This window comes from Eubalaena glacialis, chromosome 2 (assembly GCF_028564815.1).
Source record: "Eubalaena glacialis isolate mEubGla1 chromosome 2, mEubGla1.1.hap2.+ XY, whole genome shotgun sequence".
NCBI classification, from domain to species: Eukaryota; Metazoa; Chordata; class Mammalia; order Artiodactyla; family Balaenidae; genus Eubalaena; species Eubalaena glacialis.
The window spans coordinates 181875182-181893796 of record NC_083717.1 but is presented as its reverse complement, the minus strand read 5'-3'; the positions used below and the strand labels follow the sequence as shown (position 1 = coordinate 181893796).

The 18615-nt window shown below is 46.9% G+C and overlaps 2 protein-coding genes across 3 annotated transcripts in view; one reads left to right on the top strand and one right to left on the bottom strand.

The window, feature by feature from the left end:
- NRDE2 (NRDE-2, necessary for RNA interference, domain containing) overlaps window positions 1-6908 on the top strand; it is a 47606-nt gene extending 40698 nt beyond the window's left edge. Inside the window, exons 12-15 of one of the 2 annotated variants that reach the window (XR_009699446.1) lie at window positions 205-343; window positions 3543-3614; window positions 4131-4334; window positions 6053-6908. Coding sequence is in view for 1 of the 2 variants with exons in the window: in XM_061181162.1 (XP_061037145.1) it covers window positions 205-343; window positions 3543-3614; window positions 4131-4256 (337 nt within the window). In the remaining variant the exon portion in view is untranslated. Of the gene's footprint in view, window positions 1-204; window positions 344-3542; window positions 3615-4130; window positions 4531-6052 lie in introns of those variants that run through there. The other variant, XM_061181162.1, reaches the window with a different exon arrangement.
- On the bottom strand, window positions 6211-18130 carry PSMC1 (proteasome 26S subunit, ATPase 1). Its single transcript, XM_061181163.1, has 11 exons — window positions 18076-18130; window positions 14834-14887; window positions 14140-14236; window positions 13586-13710; window positions 12818-13003; window positions 12500-12628; window positions 11310-11406; window positions 8937-9126; window positions 8307-8458; window positions 7573-7727; window positions 6211-6565 (listed from the first exon to the last, which is right to left on the bottom strand). Exons 1-11 carry the CDS (start codon window positions 18076-18078, stop codon window positions 6431-6433), a joined length of 1323 nt encoding a protein of 440 aa, XP_061037146.1. The 5' UTR covers window positions 18079-18130; the 3' UTR covers window positions 6211-6430.
- Between the last annotated feature and the right edge of the window lie 485 nt (window positions 18131-18615).

Sequence of the window (18615 nt, the reverse complement as noted above, 5' to 3'; positions counted from 1 at the left end):
CCTGGACACTGGCTTCCTCTGGCCCTGGAGGAGCCACATCATACTATATCCTGCCCCCCTGTGTCCCCAGACCTGGGCGCACCACTGCCTCCGATGTGCTCAGATCCAGTTGTCGCTGACGTCTGCTGTCACTGACGTATCTCTTCCCACTGCAACGTAGGTGTGGGAAGTTGTCTTGGAGTTACATGAGCTTTTGTCTTGCAGGGTAGACGGTAGAGAGGTCCACGCCACCATTCCCGAGACTGGCCTGACGCATCGGATCAGAGCCCTGTTTGAAAATGCGATGCGGAGTGACTACGGCAGCCAGTGCCCCTTACTGTGGAGGATGTATTTGAATTTTTTGGTAACAAAAGATGCGGAGTTTTTGTGTTTATGCAGAGCTCTGCTTCCTCCTTCGTAAGTGAGCGGTGCGGGTGTCCAGCAGCCCGCACCCTTCTCAGCCTTGGCTCATCCTGTGGGCGTCCTGGTGGGATGACGTCAGGTTTCTCAGGACGTGGGAGGGGTCACAAGTTGCCTTTTCTACTGGGGCCTTTGGTAGAATGATAGCGAGGAGTGATGCCTGGGCTGTTCGGAGCAGCAGAATGTCATGTGGCTTTCTCCTAGTTGACTTCGTTGAGTCAACAACTTGGAAATGGTCTAGGAGCTTTCATTTGAAAGAGACCTAAATTTGTTGCCATTCTGCTTCTAAGAATTTCCAGGTCCTGATTCAGTTTTGTTACTAAAAGATAAGATTCAATCTGGAATGTGGTTTTTAAAATAGACCTTTCCAAAGCAACTTTGTTTTTACTTAAAAGTACCACAGTGATTGAATATGGTGAGACGCCATTTAGTTTTGTTAATGTGTTGTGCAGGCTGAAAGGTGGTTCCTGGGCTTCATTCATGGAGTCTTGAAATGTCTTTGCCTTTGCTTAAAGGCTTGGCATTGGGCTGGGCCTCCTTTACTATAATACATCTACTGCCAAGTTGCGTGCTTTTTTAGAAACAGTCTTCTAGGCCACTTGAGTGTTGTTTAGCTCAAGGCTATTAAATCATATTGAAGTGACCTCCATTGAATATTGTACCTTTCAGAAGCCAGGAGTGACCTTCCTTATAAATAAATATGTATCTCTCTGATTGTTTCCATAGGATAATTTCTCAGAAGTTGATCAGAGTATTTGAACATTTCCCATTGACATTTGACAGAGTCGGGTGTAAAGAGATACAGAGAGAGTAAGTTAGGGGTTAGGAGAGGTTTGGGCCTCCCCCATCCTCTTAGAGTCCAGAATTCATCGGGGAGCACCTCCCCTGATCTCTGAAAGGCCTGAGTAGCAGGGAAGGACGCATCTCAGGACAGCACACCCAGGACAAACGGGCACAATTTTGTGGGCAGAAGTCGGCATCAAGATGAATTACCACCAAAGTTTCTGTGTTTTTAATGTTTATTCTTCAGACTCAAAAGCTCAGATTTTACGTCTTGACTCCCTTGTGTGAAATGGAAACCTTCAGAAGTCCAGACACGCCAGCGTGGTGTCCGTGGGCACGCGCGGCCTGGACGCGGGCCCTGCCCGTTACCAGAGGAGGCCACTGGGGCGGCAGCAGGAGGGCTGGGTTCCCATTGAGCTCCACCCCTGTCGTCAGGCCCCTCACTGAAGGAGCACGCCAGATGCTCCCTAATGGTTCCAGCGCTAATACTCTTGTGAGTCTAAGCCAATGAAAGACTTTAAGTTTAAAAAGAGGGAGAGCTTGCACACTTCCAGTTTAACTTCTCCAGTCTTTTTTAGGTAGAGACAAATAGGGTGAAGTGCAAACGTGTAGTACTTTTACTGAGCATCTGCCATGAGCCAAGTCTGGGTGGACAGTAGACAGAAAAATTCTTGTTGACTTAGAAAAAAAGACTGGGACCATTAAGGAATGTCTGTCTTTTTGGAAAGATTAGCATCAGACCAAGAATTTATTAGAGCAGTGATTTCCCCTAGCAGTTTCTGAGGCATCTGGGTGAGCTCCTAACGCTTTGATAAACTCAGTGAAAAAATCAGAGTAGGGCCAAAATGTGAGGTGTAGGCTCTGAGTGCCAGGAGAGGGCAGGACGCCGTGGGGCCACTGTGGAAGGATGTGGCTCTGGCTCCGTGGAGGAGAAACGGTCACTACCACGCTTTCACCTGGCGTTTAACCCTTTCATACCTGATGCAGCAGAGGCGTTTTCCAGTGGCCGACTGATGACGGAAATAGCAGAGGGCAGTTCTCATTTGAGGCTAGCCAACTTACGTACCTGGATTTGCTGGATTCCAGGGTTAACTGTGAGTCTCACAAATACAGTGGTTGAGAAAGTACAGGAATACAGTTTTTCTTCTTTCCAGAACAAACAAAGCCTTAAGTGTAGTTACTATTTTAGCAGAGGACATTGAAGTATTTTGGTGTGTGAAGGAAGGACAGCTCACACTGGCTTCTTGGGTATAAATTCAGAGGTCCAGCCTCAGAATGGCCGAGGCTCATACCAGGGAGGGAGGCAGGAGCCCCCCGGGCCACGCGGCTGACTCTGTGGGTGGCACTGGGAGGGGGTGAGGAAGCCCTGCGCCTTGCCTGCCTGAAGGTTATCACAGATGCTGGTTACAGGCCAGAATTACAGTCTTCCTGACTGTGGGAGTTAGCCTGAAAGATCTGAGAAGGAGGCGAGGCTGTCCTTGGTAGATAGAGGTCCTGAGCTGTGGATGGGGGGGTCTCTTGATGCCACCCCCGCGTTTCTGAGAGGTCGGCCAACAGCCCTCACCGGTCCTGTCTGGACACCATGCCCTGGCTGCCTGGCGGGCAGAGCCAGCGCCCGCTAGAAAGCTCTGCTGTGGGAACGGGAAGTCGGGTGGAGGTGGGCGGGCAGGAAGCCCAGGAACAGACTTCAGCTCCGTGAGCTCGGCTTGTGCCCGTTCACAGCTGCGGACGCCCGCCTGGGGAGCCTGCCCGTGGGTTGTGACTCCCTGGAGGAGGGACAGGTCCCTCCCTGGGACTTGGGAGAAGCCCGGGGATACGGAGGGCAGGACACACGCTGCTCCGGCTTCCACAGCAGGTGTGGAGGAAGCGCCTGTGAGTTGATAAAAGATAGAAGGATTTTATATCTTAGTATAAAAATGTGCTTAGATTGAAAACATGCTGAATATCTGCATGCTCTCAGACTGAAATTTGACCCGAAATTTGCTTTTGATAAGGTTACTGATTCAGTAATCCTGGTCACCTCATTTCTCTAAGATAGTTTTCAGAAAATGGCAAGTATTAAAGCAAATATTTTCTCTGTGTGAAGTTATCACCCTCACCTCACGCACAAGGCCTCGTTCTAGGCACTCTTAGTAATGCCAGGTGTGATGGCCCACAGTGATGGAGGAGATGAAAACAAGTCAGAAGTGTTAAAGGTCAACTCCAGGCCCACTGAGACACAGCAGTGGCCCCTGAGGGCATCCCGTGGTACGTGGACCCATACCACCCAACAGCCACTGTGGCAGTGCCCTGGGTGGATCAGTACCGGGATGGCCTTGGATTCTCTTTCAGCATTTTTGTATTCTTTCCCCTTGCCTCAGGTTTCCTTAGGAAATAAAGAAAGAAGCAAAGGTGTGTTCTACAAAGCACTTCAGAATTGTCCTTGGGCAAAGGTGAGTTCTAAAGGCCATGGTCTCTTCAGATTCCCGAGGACCTCCCTGCCAAGCCTCATCCAGTCAGTGTCACGGGGACAGGGCACTTCCCAGGCCTTTCCATAGTCAAAGTATCCCCTTTGGAGACTGACGGGCATTTGTTTCCTTTCCCTGCACTGGACCTGGCGTTTCACGGCAGCGTTGCTGTAGGCAGCTGGTTCCCAACATTTGCCCAAAGCTCAGCCCAGATGCTGAGAGCGCTGGGATCCAGGTCCCAGCTCTGCCCCGTACAGCGCAAGTCAGGAGACGTTCAGAGACCAGACTGATGGTGACCGCAGTGTCTGCCAACAGCTGCTGGCCCCCCTTTGGAAGAGAGGGTCTCCCTTTGAGTTTACTCACTTTCCCTCTGCTTTGGAGTTCCGTCCTTCCTGAAGCACGTCAAGGTGTTGCCGGGTTAGGACGGCAAGGGGAGCGTGGGCTGTGGCGGGGCAGCTGGAGGGAGCGGCGGCTGACGAGGGTGTTGCTCTCCGGCCCCAGGTGCTGTACCTGGATGCCGTGGAGTACTTCCCCGATGAGATGCAGGAGATCCTGGACCTGATGACGGAGAAGGAGCTCCGGGTGCGCCTGCCGCTGGAGGAGCTGGAGCTTCTGCTTGAGGACTAGAGACCAGGAGGGGAGTGGGGCGTGCCTCCGAGGCCTCGGCGCCTGCCCCGTGGGAGCCAGGAGACACCAGAAGAGACGGTGACACATGCGTGCGACCGTGTTAAGATCTCTGCCTTTGGAGTTTCTTTCTTGATAGTTTGTGTCTGGGTTATTGGTCTCTCACCTCTTGCACATTTTTTGCGTGTGCAAATGACACAAAAGCCATTGTTTTGCATATTATGTATGTATGTGTATATATGTGCATAGACAGGAATCATGCTAAGTGATAACTGAACCTGTCATGGTTGGTGTGTGAGTTCTCGTTTGGTCCACTCTTCCCCTGCCCAGCCAGCGCCAGCCCTGCTGGGGTGAATGTACCTTCACAGTTGGCATCCTTGGTGGTCCTGCCAGGTCTCCTGGGTCTTGCAGTCAAAAAAAAGGTCTGGTTACTCAATACTAGGACTTCCTCCCCTGGGCTGGTTAGCAGAGATTTTGCCCTTATCTTCAGACCAGAGCAGTGGGGAGTCGTTTAAAACTTGGTATTCTCACCTGTATCAAATGTGTTGAGTTCGCATTACTCCCCGAACCCTATTCAGTGACGTCCTCGACTATGGCCTGAGCAGCCAGCATCGCTTGGGAGCAATGTAGACCCTCAGGCCCCTCCCCAGCCCTGCTGTCAGAACCTGGGCTCTAATAGGACGCCCTGTTAGGGGACTTTGTGTGTACATTACCGCGTAGAAAGCACTGCCTGAACAAATAAGGACCCCGCTGCAGGGGAGCTCACCAGAGAGACAGCTCTCTCTGTCGTGGAGAATGGAGCGAGCGCCTTCCTACCAAACCCAGCGCTGCCTGTGACACGTGCCAAAGGTGGCTTTCAGCGGTGTTGGCCACGCTCTCATTCTGATTGCCAGGAACTGAGTTACATTTGACTGAGAGGAAATTGCTTTATCTTCTCTGAGGTCCTGCTTTTTAAAAAGTGGACAGCTTCGCTCTGGCTTTTTTCTTTTTTTTTTTAAATCATGCTCTCTAGAATTGCTGAAAGCATATTTCCGTGGCACCTCATCCAGAAAAGCCAGTGCTGTGGAATAGAATTTTGGCTAGAAATCGATGGACACTGGTTGGGAAAAAGCAGCAGAGGGCAGCACAGCTACAGCAGCGGTCCCCGACCTTCTTGGCACCAGGGACGGGTTTTGTGGAAGACAGTTTTCCCACAGAAGGTGGGGTGGGGGGAGGGAGATGGGGGATGGTTCAGGCCGCGATGCGAGCAGTGGGGAGCGGCAGATGAAGCTTCATTCACCTGCCACTCACCTCCTGCTGTTCGGCCCGGTGGTTCCTAACAGGTGGAGGCCCGGGGACTGGGGACCCCTGAGCTAGAGCACTTTCTAAAGAGCGTCTCGGAGCACCCAAGGAAGTTGGCCAACCAAGTGGAGACTTTCCTTGATCTGCCCCACTTACAGGCGTTGAGATGGAATGGAACTGTTCTGAAACGAGAGAAGAGCAGGAAATAATAGACAAAGAAAGGGAAGGGGAAGCGTGACACATTTCTGAACACTCTTGGGAGGGACCAGGTTCTGAACCCGAGAACAAGGGAGGGCAGGGCTGGTATGGGACTCTTCGGCCCTGCCCTTTTGAGGTCTCTTGTAGGAGCCTCGGTCTCTTAGCAACAGCGACACCTCCTTCCTGCCTCCAGAGCGCTGAGAGCCCACATGCTCCACAGACCTTCCAAAAGGGAAGCCACGGCCGTAGAGACTCAGCCCTTGTTGCTTAAACAATAAAGATAGCTGGCTATTTACTTATGATCGTTGCTTTCCCATCAGCTGCTGTTGAACAACTGCCACCAGCTCTGGGGGTGTGACGGGGCAGCAGGTATTGAAGTCTGCAGTCCTTTTGGTCAGCCAGCTTCCTTAACACCCGGATCCACCGACTTGCTGCTGCTGAGAGGCCGGTGTGGAGGGCCCAGAAACAGGATTCAGTGTTTGAGAAAGAGCACGCTTTATTGGGAAGAGAGCGCTGCACGCGACCAACATACGAAGAGGGCTGGATGGGCATCCTACACATCATGCTCAAAAGGTACTCGGGGTGCTGCGCTAGTGAAGGTCAACCGGAACATGGACTCCTGGGCAACTTCCCCAACCTCACACCTCTGAGGGGGTCGACACACTTCCAACCTTTTCCTGGAAGGCAACTGTGGTCCACTAGAGATAGAGCCCCTCAGGGGTGCCTTCTTGTTTTTTATAAAGAACATTTTCTTTAGACTTTTTGAAGTCTTCATTTGTTACTTTCATCCTACGTTCTCTCAAGGCCATCAGACCAGCTTCCGTACAGATTGCCTGTAAGGAGAAACAGTGTGTTCAGAAAGTGAAATACTTTTTATTCCAGCAATTCAGAGAGTGCTGTTTTGAAATCTGGTGTAGGCACCCAACCTAAACACGAAGTTCTCACACCATCTGGGAATGATTAGATTTTTTAAATGTTTTAAACATTCTAATTATTTTCTTAAAGGACCTGAGGTGGCTTAAACTGGGAATATTTCACTAAGGAAGAGGACTGGCTCAGGTTCTAACCCGCCGTGTGGCCTGGCAGGTCAGGAAGTTCTCACAACCCTGCTTTCATTAAAGGGAGTGATCTTCCTAAGAAATACATAAAATTATTCTAGAAATTTAGAGCCCAAATAGAGTGTACATCCATTTCATTTACCTATAGTCAGAAGAGAACTTGTATTTTCTGGTTAAATATTTACAAGTTTCAGTACAGTATTTATTCTAATATATTTATTTTCTCAATAATTACTTGCCAAAAGTAAAACAAGAACCCAAGCAACATGATATGATACAAACACAATCCTGTCTTTGAAGATTCTATCTGGTTATGGCCTTTAGGATATTTATTTCAGATGGTTCAGAAAAGAGTGTGCTCTGCATACAGAGGGAAGAAACAGGTAAAAGGGTAACATTTGGTAAATGGGGGTGATGAGCATGTGGGCATTTTTGTTGCAACTTTTCTGAAGGCTTGAAATTTTTCTAAATAAAAAGTTGGTACAGAATTTTAAGGTAATTTAAATTTTAAAAAGAGAGATTTACTCCCCAACGGAGACACTAACCTAGTTCTACGGATGCCAGGGATACGCAGTTCAGTGCAGGCACCAGCGTGAAACAGCCTGTGTGTGCCGCCCTTACCTAACCGTGGCATCAACCCAGGTCCTCCCCCAGAAAGCAGGCTGTGGCCGTATTCAGTGCTGCCAGGCCTTGCTTTAAACTCTGGTCATCTGGGAAGAAATGTCCGAACTCATACACACATACGATAAAATAAAGAGGTACAATCCAGCCCAGGTCCTCACCTTGATGTCGGCACCAGAGAGGTCATCTTTAGCCATGATCAAGTCATCCAGGGTTACGTCGTCGGCTAGTGTCATCCTGCTCGTGTGGATCTGAAAGATGCGCTTCTTCGTCTTTTCATCGGGCAAGGGGAACTCGATCTTCCTGTCGATGCGGCCTGTGGGTATTAAAGGTTTTCAGTCACACCCCTGGGCGCCCCGGGAGAGGCCTTAGTCTCCTCACACGAGTGGTCTCAGTCACATAGTGTCCTATGGAAGGAGGTCCAGATCTTAAAAAGTGAACACTCATGTCTGTAGTTTGTAAATATCAACGTTTGAATTCATCTCATTTACAAAATCCTCTCTGCTCTGGTACTTTGAGAAACAAACGAAAGGAGCGATTCCTAAATGGCACAGTTAGTGGAAAAGGCCAGATCAATCATGTTAAAAACATTACAAAAGACAGTAAAATTAGCTACTGCTTCTTTTGGTACTACCTGAATGTAAAAAATGGACCTGAGCTATCATGAATTATTTCTTCAAAAAAAAAAAAAAAGGCGTCTCGAGGCTGAAAGAGCCAAGCTACACAGACTACATCACGATTATCTCAAGGGAACACAGTTTTGGTGAATTATTCTAAGTTTCAAGGCAGTATGTGCCTTACACATATCATTTATATTCTCCCCAGAGTGCTCCTAAGAAATACAAATCCACATAAGGACGTTCATTCTCCACAATGAAACCAAAGCAAACGTGACCTGGTCTGATAAGTGCTGGGTCCAAAGTCTCTATCCGGTTTGTGGCCATGATGACTTTCACGTCTCCCCTTGAATCAAACCCATCCAACTGGTTCAACAGTTCCAACATTGTTCGCTGAATTTCTCTCTCACCACCGGAATTTGAGTCATACCTTTGGAAAAGAAGTGAGGGAGAAGTGAAGACCCAACTGATCTCCTGTTAAAGGGGATTACAAAACACAGCTCTGTCTCAGCCTATATGTCACACCCTCCCAAAGCCCAAGATAAACAACACATTATTTTCTTCGTAGCGGTTTTCATGCCTGAAATGATGTGATTTATTCAGTCTCCACAATTGAGCTCCTCAAGGGAAGAGACTCATCCTCGTGGCTGTGTCTCCAGAGTCAGGATGGTGCCGTGCTCAGAGCAGGTGCTCAAGGCATGGCTACTGACTGACCAATCAACTGCCGGGTAGTTGTTACCTGGCACGTGGGAGAGCAGAGCCTAAAGCATCCATGGAAGCAACCCAGTAGGGACTGTGGAAACCAACATGCAGGCCATGTAGGGAGTGCCCAACGATCGGTCATTCTCAGAGAAGAGCCATATGGTTTTTACCTCTAGATAACACAAAAGAGGTAAGAGAAAGTCTACCTTTTCGTCCCAATAGCATCAATTTCATCAATAAACACGATGGACGGTGCATGTTCTTCAGCAACCCGGAACAGTTCCCGAACAAGTTTGGGCCCATCACCTAGGTACTTCTGAATAAGTTCAGAGCCAACCACTCTCAAGAAAGTGGCCGAGGTTTGGTTTGCTACTGCTTTGGCTAGTAAGGTTTTACCTATTTTAGATTAAAAGAGAAAAGGGGGGGGGAAAATCTCAAGTGCTGTTTTAACTTTAAAACCCTTATTATCACCTTAAAAAGACATCAAGAATGGGTGGATCCCTCTATGAAAAGCATTCTGTTCTCCAAGGCAGACAAGAGGAAATTCAAAAAAACCTAAAAAACATATTTTGATTATTTTTAACCATCTTCCTAAATTCATCATGATAATGTTAGAAAATACTTTTTACTGCAAGTTATTCAAAGTTGCATATAATATTAACCTGACCTATGCAACCAGGGTTAGAGAACCAAACTCAACTCCTACAAAACTATCAGTGATGAAATAAAGGCCTGGGAGCCCTAGGTTTGACTGAAGGACACATAGTGTCCCTGAGCAGGGCCTGCAGTGCCCTGGGGCTACCTGAAGACGTTGCTGTGGGCTTGCCCCAGGGCTCAGTCAGCTGAGCCAAGACCAGCTCCTGATGAAGCCCACAGCTGAGAGCTGCTGAAAGCTCAAGAGACTTTTCTCTTTGTGGTGTGCCCTTATGGGACGTTCCCCACTGATCTTAGGGAAGACCTGACATTTCCAACCCTGCTCTGTTCCCTGATATTCCTCCTAGATCAAGAACAAGAGTAAGCAAAGAGTACCAACTTGAGAACTTTAGAGCTCAAGACCGTGGCCCCTTTGATGGTGAGGGCTGGGCAGTCACCTCAGGACACAGAGGCAGTTAGAGGCAGAGCTGGCAGAGGGCCACCCTTAGTCGTGTCAGGGGAAGGGGAGGAGGCCAGCAGGCGAGTGAGTGACACAAAAGATTTCGTGCAAGTGGGAAGGAGGACAGGGAGTTAAGCTTCGCAACAAGATGGGGCAATGGTGTTCCCTCAGTCGGGCAGTCAGAGTGGCAGGCTCAAATGCTTATTAGAAGGCCGGACTGCTCCCTGAGAGCATCATTTAAGGATGGCTGACAGAAGACCAAAAGGACCTTCTAAGTGGATGGGATCTTACTGTCAGAAGCAGCCAAGTTCAGCTGCTGGGATGTTCAGTGGCCAGAGGGATCCCTGAACCAGTCTCCTCTTCCTCCCGACAGGGCTGACACCCGGTACTTCACTCTAGCCCTTGTCAGCACCTGTGCCCCAAAGAAGGCTCATGGCTGCGGGTCAGAAGGCCTGTGTTCCAGCTCCAGCCCTGGTACCAGTTCAATTCCCAGAGCTAATGGGGCCTTGGGCTAGTCGCTGGCCTCTCTGAAACTCACTTCCCTGGGCTGTAAAATGACAGGCTGCAGTAGCTCCCTGCCTCAGGGTACAGCTGGCTCCCTGTCCCTCCAGCGTGGGCAATCCTCAGTACAGACCCTCTTGGCAACATGGCTTCAGTTCACGCAATCAAATAACCTCTCTTCCTTTGGAATTTACATAGCAATGACTATACAACTTACTCAGGTCAACTTACTGCATAATGAACCAGATACGTAGATGCATTTTTATCTTTATCCATTTATTCATCCAATGTTAGACTCATTCAGTACCCATGGACCAGGAGGGGGAACCTAATCTGAACAGCACAGGATAGCTTTTAAAACAGTGGTCGTCCACCAGGGTGCTGATGCTTGGCCACACTCCAGATGAACAGATCAGAATCTTCAGGGATGGGAGCAGGCATCAGTATTTTTTAAAGCTCCCAAGGTGATTCCAACGTACAGCCAAAGTTGAGCACCCTGTTTATTTTTATTTTTTCTTACAAAATATTTTCAACAGACATTACTCTTTAAAATATTTAAAAGCATTATGTTTTACAACATATAAATCTAGCACATTTGAGTATACAACAGGTGTGCTGGGGAACTGGAAATGCATTCACATTAAGCAGGCATTTTTGGGGGGGGGGTGCCTACTGGTGTTTATCTTCTGTTGTAATCCCTACTATTGTTTTTAACACATTAACTCTGTTAAGTCTACAATTACAAGCCTAAGATAGTTCAGTTTCTTAGTACACCTATTATACAGAAATATATACTTTCGTGCAATAGGTATGTTTCCAGAGGAGCTGCTTATTCAGAAATGTCCGTCATGCTGCTTAGAGCACATTTTCAAACTAAGGAACTGCGGCACCCTCACTCAACAGCCAAGTCATCATAACCAGCCAATGCTGCTGCTCAAGAGACGAGCTCAGTGCCTGGGAAGTGACCAACACAGAGCACACATACCTGTGCCAGGTGGACCATACAGAATGACCCCCTTAGGGGGCTTTATACCCATCTCTTCATAATATTCAGGATGAGTGAGTGGAAGCTCCACAGATTCCTAAAGAAAACAGATACTTGGTAAAAATAAAAGGCTTTCTTAACTGAAATTTATCAGATTCATTCACTGACATCATGGGTACATCTCACTTTCAACAAAAATAAGCTAAAATTTCAATTATTCTTGTTAGAGACAATGTTTGACTTCCACCAGCAGCAAGGACATATAGAAGAGGACCTCTTTCCTGAGCTCCCGGCACCCTTCCCCTCTTCCTAATAGCACCCAATTTCCCTTTCATTTCCCAGTAAAAGTCAACCTTGAGTAACATTTAAGCGCTTCCTGAGCAAAAGAAACTTAAAGCTAAAATTCACCCTTTTCAATGAAACTGCAGGCAGGGGCTGGCAAGATTTTCTGTTGTGACCACCTAGGGATATGATGGCTATTTCCCAGCTGTCTGAGAGTCACCAGTGGAGATCTGTGATCACTCTGAATGACCTCCATGCAGATGAAAGAACCTGCAGAGGGCTGGCCCACCACGCGCCCCTGACCCCAGGACCACGGCAGGAGCTGGGGTTAACATTCTAGACCCCAGCACTGTGCAAGTGTATGCCACTCACCCTACCCCCAGACATCACTGGAGGTCTCTGGATAGCCACAGCTGAAGTCAATACGATTGGAAACATGTTCACACAGATAATTATTAAACATTACATGTAAAAAGTATTAAGCTACTGCTGCTGCAAGAACTATCATACAATTTATACTTACTTCTATTACCTAACTCAGTATTAACAACACAAAACACCACCACTAGCAAGGTCTGAGTCAGTTACTGGTCTGATCAATAAAGAAAAAATAAAACATGCAAAACAACTCCAAGCACCCTAAATGAGACAGCAGTAAGAAACTAAAGGTCTAAAAACCCAGAGCTCAGGACTTCCCTGGTGGTCCAGTGATTAAGACTCCAAGCTCCCAATGCAGGGGGCCCAGGTTCAATCCCTGGTCAGGGAACTAGATCTCACATGCATGCCACAACTGAAGAGCCTGCATGCCACAACTAAGACCTGGAGCAGCCAAGTAAATAAGTAAATAAATAAATATTTTAAAGTAAGTAAATAAATAATAAAAACCCAGAGCTGGTTCCTCGACATACCTTAATTTCCTGGATTTGGTTGTCTAACCCCCCAATATCAGCATATGTCTCCTGGGGGGCCTTTTCCACCTTCATCACTGTGACCAAGGGATCCGTGTCATCCATCAGCACCCCTATCACAGCATGCACCTAACAGGGAACATTAAAGCTTTAACACAGGAATGTGAGGTTCACACAATCCACTTACAATGAAATGGCAATCACAGAATTTTCTCTACCCCTTGGAGTGCTCTGTTGATCTTCCTTCACGGGACGGGTGGACGGATCTGCAAGGAAGAAGAAAGCACTCCAATGGGCTTTCTTAGGCTATCAACTTACCTTGTGGTTGAGCAGGACTGAGCAGCCCGGTTCCAGCAGATCCTTGTCTACAAATGAAAGAATGCTGACGTAGTGTTCTGAGCCCACAGACGTAGACACGATGGCATGATTGTCATCAATGATCTCTTCCAAGGTTCCTACCGACATTGGGGTCCCCCTCAGATCATCCACCTTTGATCTTTCCTCCTGCATAAGAGTAGGCCAAGAAGGAAAAGCAGATTAGACCTAAAAAGTAGACGATGCTGACAGTTCACTAGATTCACAAAGCAGTTGGTACTTTTCAAAGGCAGCTAAGGATTTCCCCGGTAGCGCAGTGGTTAAGAATCCGCCTACCAATGCGGGGAACACGGGTTCGAGCCCTGGTCTGGGAAGATCCCACATGCTGTGGAGCAACTAAGCCCGTGCGCCACAACTACCGAGCCTGCACTCTAGAGCCCGAGAGCCACAACTACTGAGCTCGCGTGCCACAACTGCTGATGCCCGCGCGCCTGGAGCCCGAGCTCCGCAACAAGAAAAGCCACTGCCATGAGAAGCCTGCCTGCCGCAACTACAGAAAGCCCACGCGCAGCAACGAAGACCCAGTGAGGAAGACCCAACGCAGCCACCAATCAATGAATAAATTTAAAATTAAAAAAAATTTTTTTAAAAGGCAGCTAAATAATGATTCATTAAAGCCAGAAAGTGAATTTCATTTATTCATTAACAGTTTTAAGTTCTAAGTAGAACTCAATTTGTAAAAAAGCAAGTTATAGTAATTTCTCAATTTACCTCTTGCTTTTCTTCTAAAGGCTTCATTTGTTCCTGATTTCTAATGAATTCTTCCTCCATGAGAAGATAGTCTTTAATTCTCTCTAACTTCAATAATTTTAACCGGCACTGAGTGTGAGGTGTCACTGTAATTAAAAAAGAAACTTTTATTATACTTGGAGCTTGAAGTTTGCAATTAATTCGGTTCATCCTTAACAAAAAGAAGTTAACACTTAAATTTATTTTAGTTGGACAGACACTGAAAAATTCAAAGTTTGGTGACCCTAAGTAAACAGGTGCCTAAATGCAAAGGGGAGAGGGATTTTATGTATTGGCTTGGCCAAAAAGTTCGTTCGGGTTTTCTGTACCATCTTACAGAAAAATAAGATATCCTTATTTGGATATCCTGTGTATACTGTTAAAACCAAAATATAGCTTTTATTCCAACCTAGATAATGCCCCACAAAGTCACAGACCTAGAGCTTCAACCACGCCCTATTTCCTGTCTCCACATTCAGACCTCTAAGCTACACACACAGAGACAGTCCCCCTAGGAATCAGAACCATGTCATTACCCAGGGGCAGTTTGCTGGCAGCATCTGGTCCCTTTGTTTTCTTCTTCTTTTTCCCCACTCTAGTTGGTACAGGAGGTTCATATTTCTTTTTCTTGTCCTTGAGTTTTCAGAATAGCAAGGAAAAAAAATCACACAGAAATCATATTAAAACACTTACTTATGCGGGACCATCATCTATTTTCAGGTAATATAATTTTCCTCATCTTTTAGGATGTTATTAAAAACTGTCCTAAAAAAACCCCAAACTCTGTTTTTACATTCCTGCAATGTTAATAAGTGAATGTAACTGATCTTTCTTTATTACAATACACATTGATAGATCATTCAATAAGGAACAGAGGTCAGAATTCAGAATTATATGCCAGAAGTCTGAGGTGAAATGATCTGACACAATTCTTCACACCTAAGGATATTAAACACTAAAATCACAGGCAATTTATTTTAACACTTCTATAACGTTATTAATTTTACACCTTTAAAAATCATTAATTCATAAATACCTACGTGATGGTCAATAATCTTTTGTAAAACACAAAAAGGGTATTGTATCTGTAGGCTAGGCTGGTTAAATGAATAGAGATCATTTATTTTGCATTTTAAAATTCATGAATCCCCAAAGAACTTCTCAGCTGAGATCTGACATTTTCCGCAATTTACTCACATGACAGACATATCTGGCTTCTTATTTATTTACCTTGTCATCCTTCTTTCCACCTCCAGGACCATGACCACCACTCTGACTCTGACCCTGAAAAAAAGAAAAAAATTAAGACAGAGGTATAAATTCAGAATATGATCACTTCAAAAAACCCTTCTTATTCTCCTGCGATTCTAAGACACCAACACTTCCCCTCATTTTAACATTTCTGAACTCAAGATATACCTTGCAGTCAACGTGTACATTTAATGTGGCAGAATTTCTTTTTCCTGAAAAGCTGTTAGTAGATCAATGGTGCACCTTGCCACAGACTGCATCTTAAATCAAGGACAACTCTATTAAGAAACAGATATAACTAATGTGTCATTATGAGACTAAGATCTTAAGACCACCCCTTCTTGAGGGGAAGGTATAGAGCTTGACACTCTCTAATATAAAACTACCTGGCTGAGGCCACCAAGAGTATATTTCATGAAATTGGGCCATGAAAGCTAAATCATTTAACCTACTCAACAATCACTCCTTACTAGGATCACACCAAGATCCAGGAGACTTTCCTTTCAATGGCAGCTTAAATATCTCCCATCCCTAAAGCCTGGGGCGCTCGGGCAGGTCCTTCTTCCCAATCTAAAAAGTTGAATCACCTTAAGCTATCAAGAACTTAGTGTATTAATAAGTTCAGTGGGATTTCTGACTTTAAAACAGACCCTTCAGTTACAGGACAATGTTTCACACAGAGCAGTGTCTCAGAAATGACGGCATTTGAAATAAGCAATAGTGAATTTACTTGATTAGAGGGGCCCTCTGTCCCCTTAAATCACTTCCTCTAAATTAATACAGCACCAGCTTCATTATCAGGACAAAACAACCCTCTCATCGTTACCTGAAAGAGTTAAAGTCAAATCTATTTCCCAACATGCAGGATTCTTAAAACTTTGCACTTTATTCTGAAGAAGGTAATTAAGGGCTCTGAGAAATTCTGGGAACTAGAATTAGTTTTACTGCAATAAGCCGTCCAAATTGCAGGCCTTTCACAATCAATTACACCCCTAAGGAAGTGTGCTGTTGGCTGGGGCAGCTGATGTCTGAGGTGGGTTTACGATGCGCCTAAGTCTGTACTAGACGTTCTCCTTCACTAGCGCATTAATCCCGGACAATCCTTCAAGGTAGGGTTCATTACTACTACTTTCTAGATGAGGAACTGCAACAAGCCTAAGAACATGGGCGAAGGAAATAAATGTATCCAGGTTTGAATTCCAACTTCATTCCTAATAGGCTATGTGACCTCAGGTAAGTCAAGTCACCTCTCTGAGCCTTGGTGTCCTTAACTGGAAAGTGGGGATGGTATTAGCTCCTATTTGCTGCTGAAAATGAAGTAATGCACGTAAAACACTTCAAATTTGCATGACTCATAGTACCTACTCAATACAATATCATGGGTGAATAAGAAATGTCAGGGTCAGGACTTTGTCAGTCTGGTTATAAAGTCTGGGCTCTGAAACAAATCCACTCTGGTTCAGTTCTTCACTCTCTCTTCTGTCCACACCCTGTCTCTGTTTTTGTCCAGGCCATCATATCTTATTTGGGCTCTAGTCTCCCAACTGAGATTTCCAGGTCTAGTTTCTTACCTCACCAATCCAATTATTACCGCCTACAACAAAGAGCCGATCCTTTAAATCTCCTCAAAAACCTTCAACTGCTCCCTAACATTTAGAGTGTAATGTCCAAACTCTTTAGCTTGGCATAACTGGCCCTTGCCAAACTGGCTGCAACTAATTTTCCCAGGTTCATCTACCTTTCCCATGATCCTGCAAGTCTGGCCCCACTGGAGGACGTTTTCCTGAGTCGGTCCCGAACTTCTTCATGTCTGGGGTGTTTACATGATGTTTCTCAGTCTCAAATAATAACAAGTATACGCGTTACACTATATGCCAAGCAGTGTGCTAAACATTCTCAGGGTATCATCTCCTTTATTCTTACAGACGCTATGAGGTGGGCACCATCATTACCCCTAGTTTACAGATAAGGAAATGAAGGCTTAGAGAGGTTAAGTGACTTGCCTGTTGTCACAAAGCTGTCAGAGAGGTAGCCAGGAATCATACTCAGGTCCACGGGACACCAATACCTGTGTTCCTCTACTGCCTGGATAACCAGTACCTCATAGCAAAGACCGACAGGGTTTGTGTTCTAGCACAGCCGCTTACCCTGTCTCTGTTTCCTCCCTGGTAAACTGAGGATAATAATAATTACCTCAAGGGACTGTTGAGAAGAATAATGACCAAATGCTGGAAAAGTACCTGCCACGTGTTTATCATACCTAGAATACTGCTACCCCAAAGTCCTTCTAAGACCTGTAAGACTGTGGTCGGGGCTTCCTGCTGTTCACGATACAGGCCAAACACATTCCCATCTCAGGCCCTTTGCACTTGCTGTTCCTTCTGCCTGGACCAGTTTCCCTCAGGTATCTGCACAGGCTACTCTCTCATTTTATTTAGATCTCTGCTCAAATCTCACCTCCTCATCGGGGCTCGCTGACATCCTATGTAACATGGCCACCCCTCCCCATCCTATCCCCTTCTACAGAACAGCCCTAAGCGACGGCCACCCGCCCCGACGTCATATCACATATTCCTTTCTCTATTTTTTGTCTGCCTTCTTGAGAATGTAAGCTCCAAGAGGCAGAGACTAGGGCAGTCATGCTCACCCCCTGTATCCCCAGCGCCTAGAGCAGAGCCTGGGCCCTCCCTCCGCCAAAATGCAGCATCAATCCGCGAACTAATGAATAAATGCTAGCTGCTTTTATTATTACTAACGCACCACGGGACCTTTCCCTCCGAGGTCCACCTGTTAGAAAAGCATCTTAAGGCCTCCGTCAAATGCCTCCAACTCCGGGCGGTCTCCCACGACTCACGCTCCCTCCCCAGCTGGAGTGAATCCCTCCCTCCGCTCAAGCCGCACATCCCTCCACTTGCGCGGCTCCGAAAGCACTCGTCCCAGTTACTCGAGGAGACTCCCGCCGAAACACCCCGCGCCGGGTGGCAGAGCCCTGGCCGGCGGAGTGAGGCCGGGCCACCTGACCCGCTCCGCCGCCCCCGTGGCCCGCTTGGGGGAACCCTCCGTGCCGAGCCCCGGCCCCCGGGGCCCCGGGATAAGGCCCGCCCCAGGAGACCGGGCCGGCGGGTGGACCGAGTGCCTCCGGCAGCCGCCTGGTTCTCTCGCCTCGGGTCGCCTCGACCCCGTCGCACCGCCACTACCAACCGAAACCCTTAGTCACTCACCATCTTGCTTCGGCCGCTCGAGCCGCCGCTGCCGGAAGTGCACCGCGTCGGCGGCCCGTCAGAGGCGGAAGTTGACGAGGGACGCCACGGAGGCCGATAGGAACCAAATCCCGCACGCACCAAGCTGCGCTCTCAGGGCTTGTGCGAGCGGGTGGGCAATGATGCGCTGACTTACAAGCGAGATTTGAGCCTTATAAATATTTCACTTGAAAAAAAATTTAAATCGCAGTTATTAGGTTATTGTCAACAACTTAAGACTAGCTTGATAGCTTGATATCTAACACCATCCATTTGAAAGTTATGTACACAGGTTCTTCTTTAGCATTGAAAAATGTTCTCCCCATGATATAGCCGAAAAGGGATTAATATCCAAAATATATAAAGAACTCATACAACTCAACGATAAAAAAAATAACCGATTAAACCGCAATGAGATATCACCTCACACCTGTCAGAATGGCTATTATCAGAAAGACAACAAACACCAAGTGTTAGTGAGGATGCGGAGAAAAGGGAACCCTCCTGCACTGTTGGTGGGAA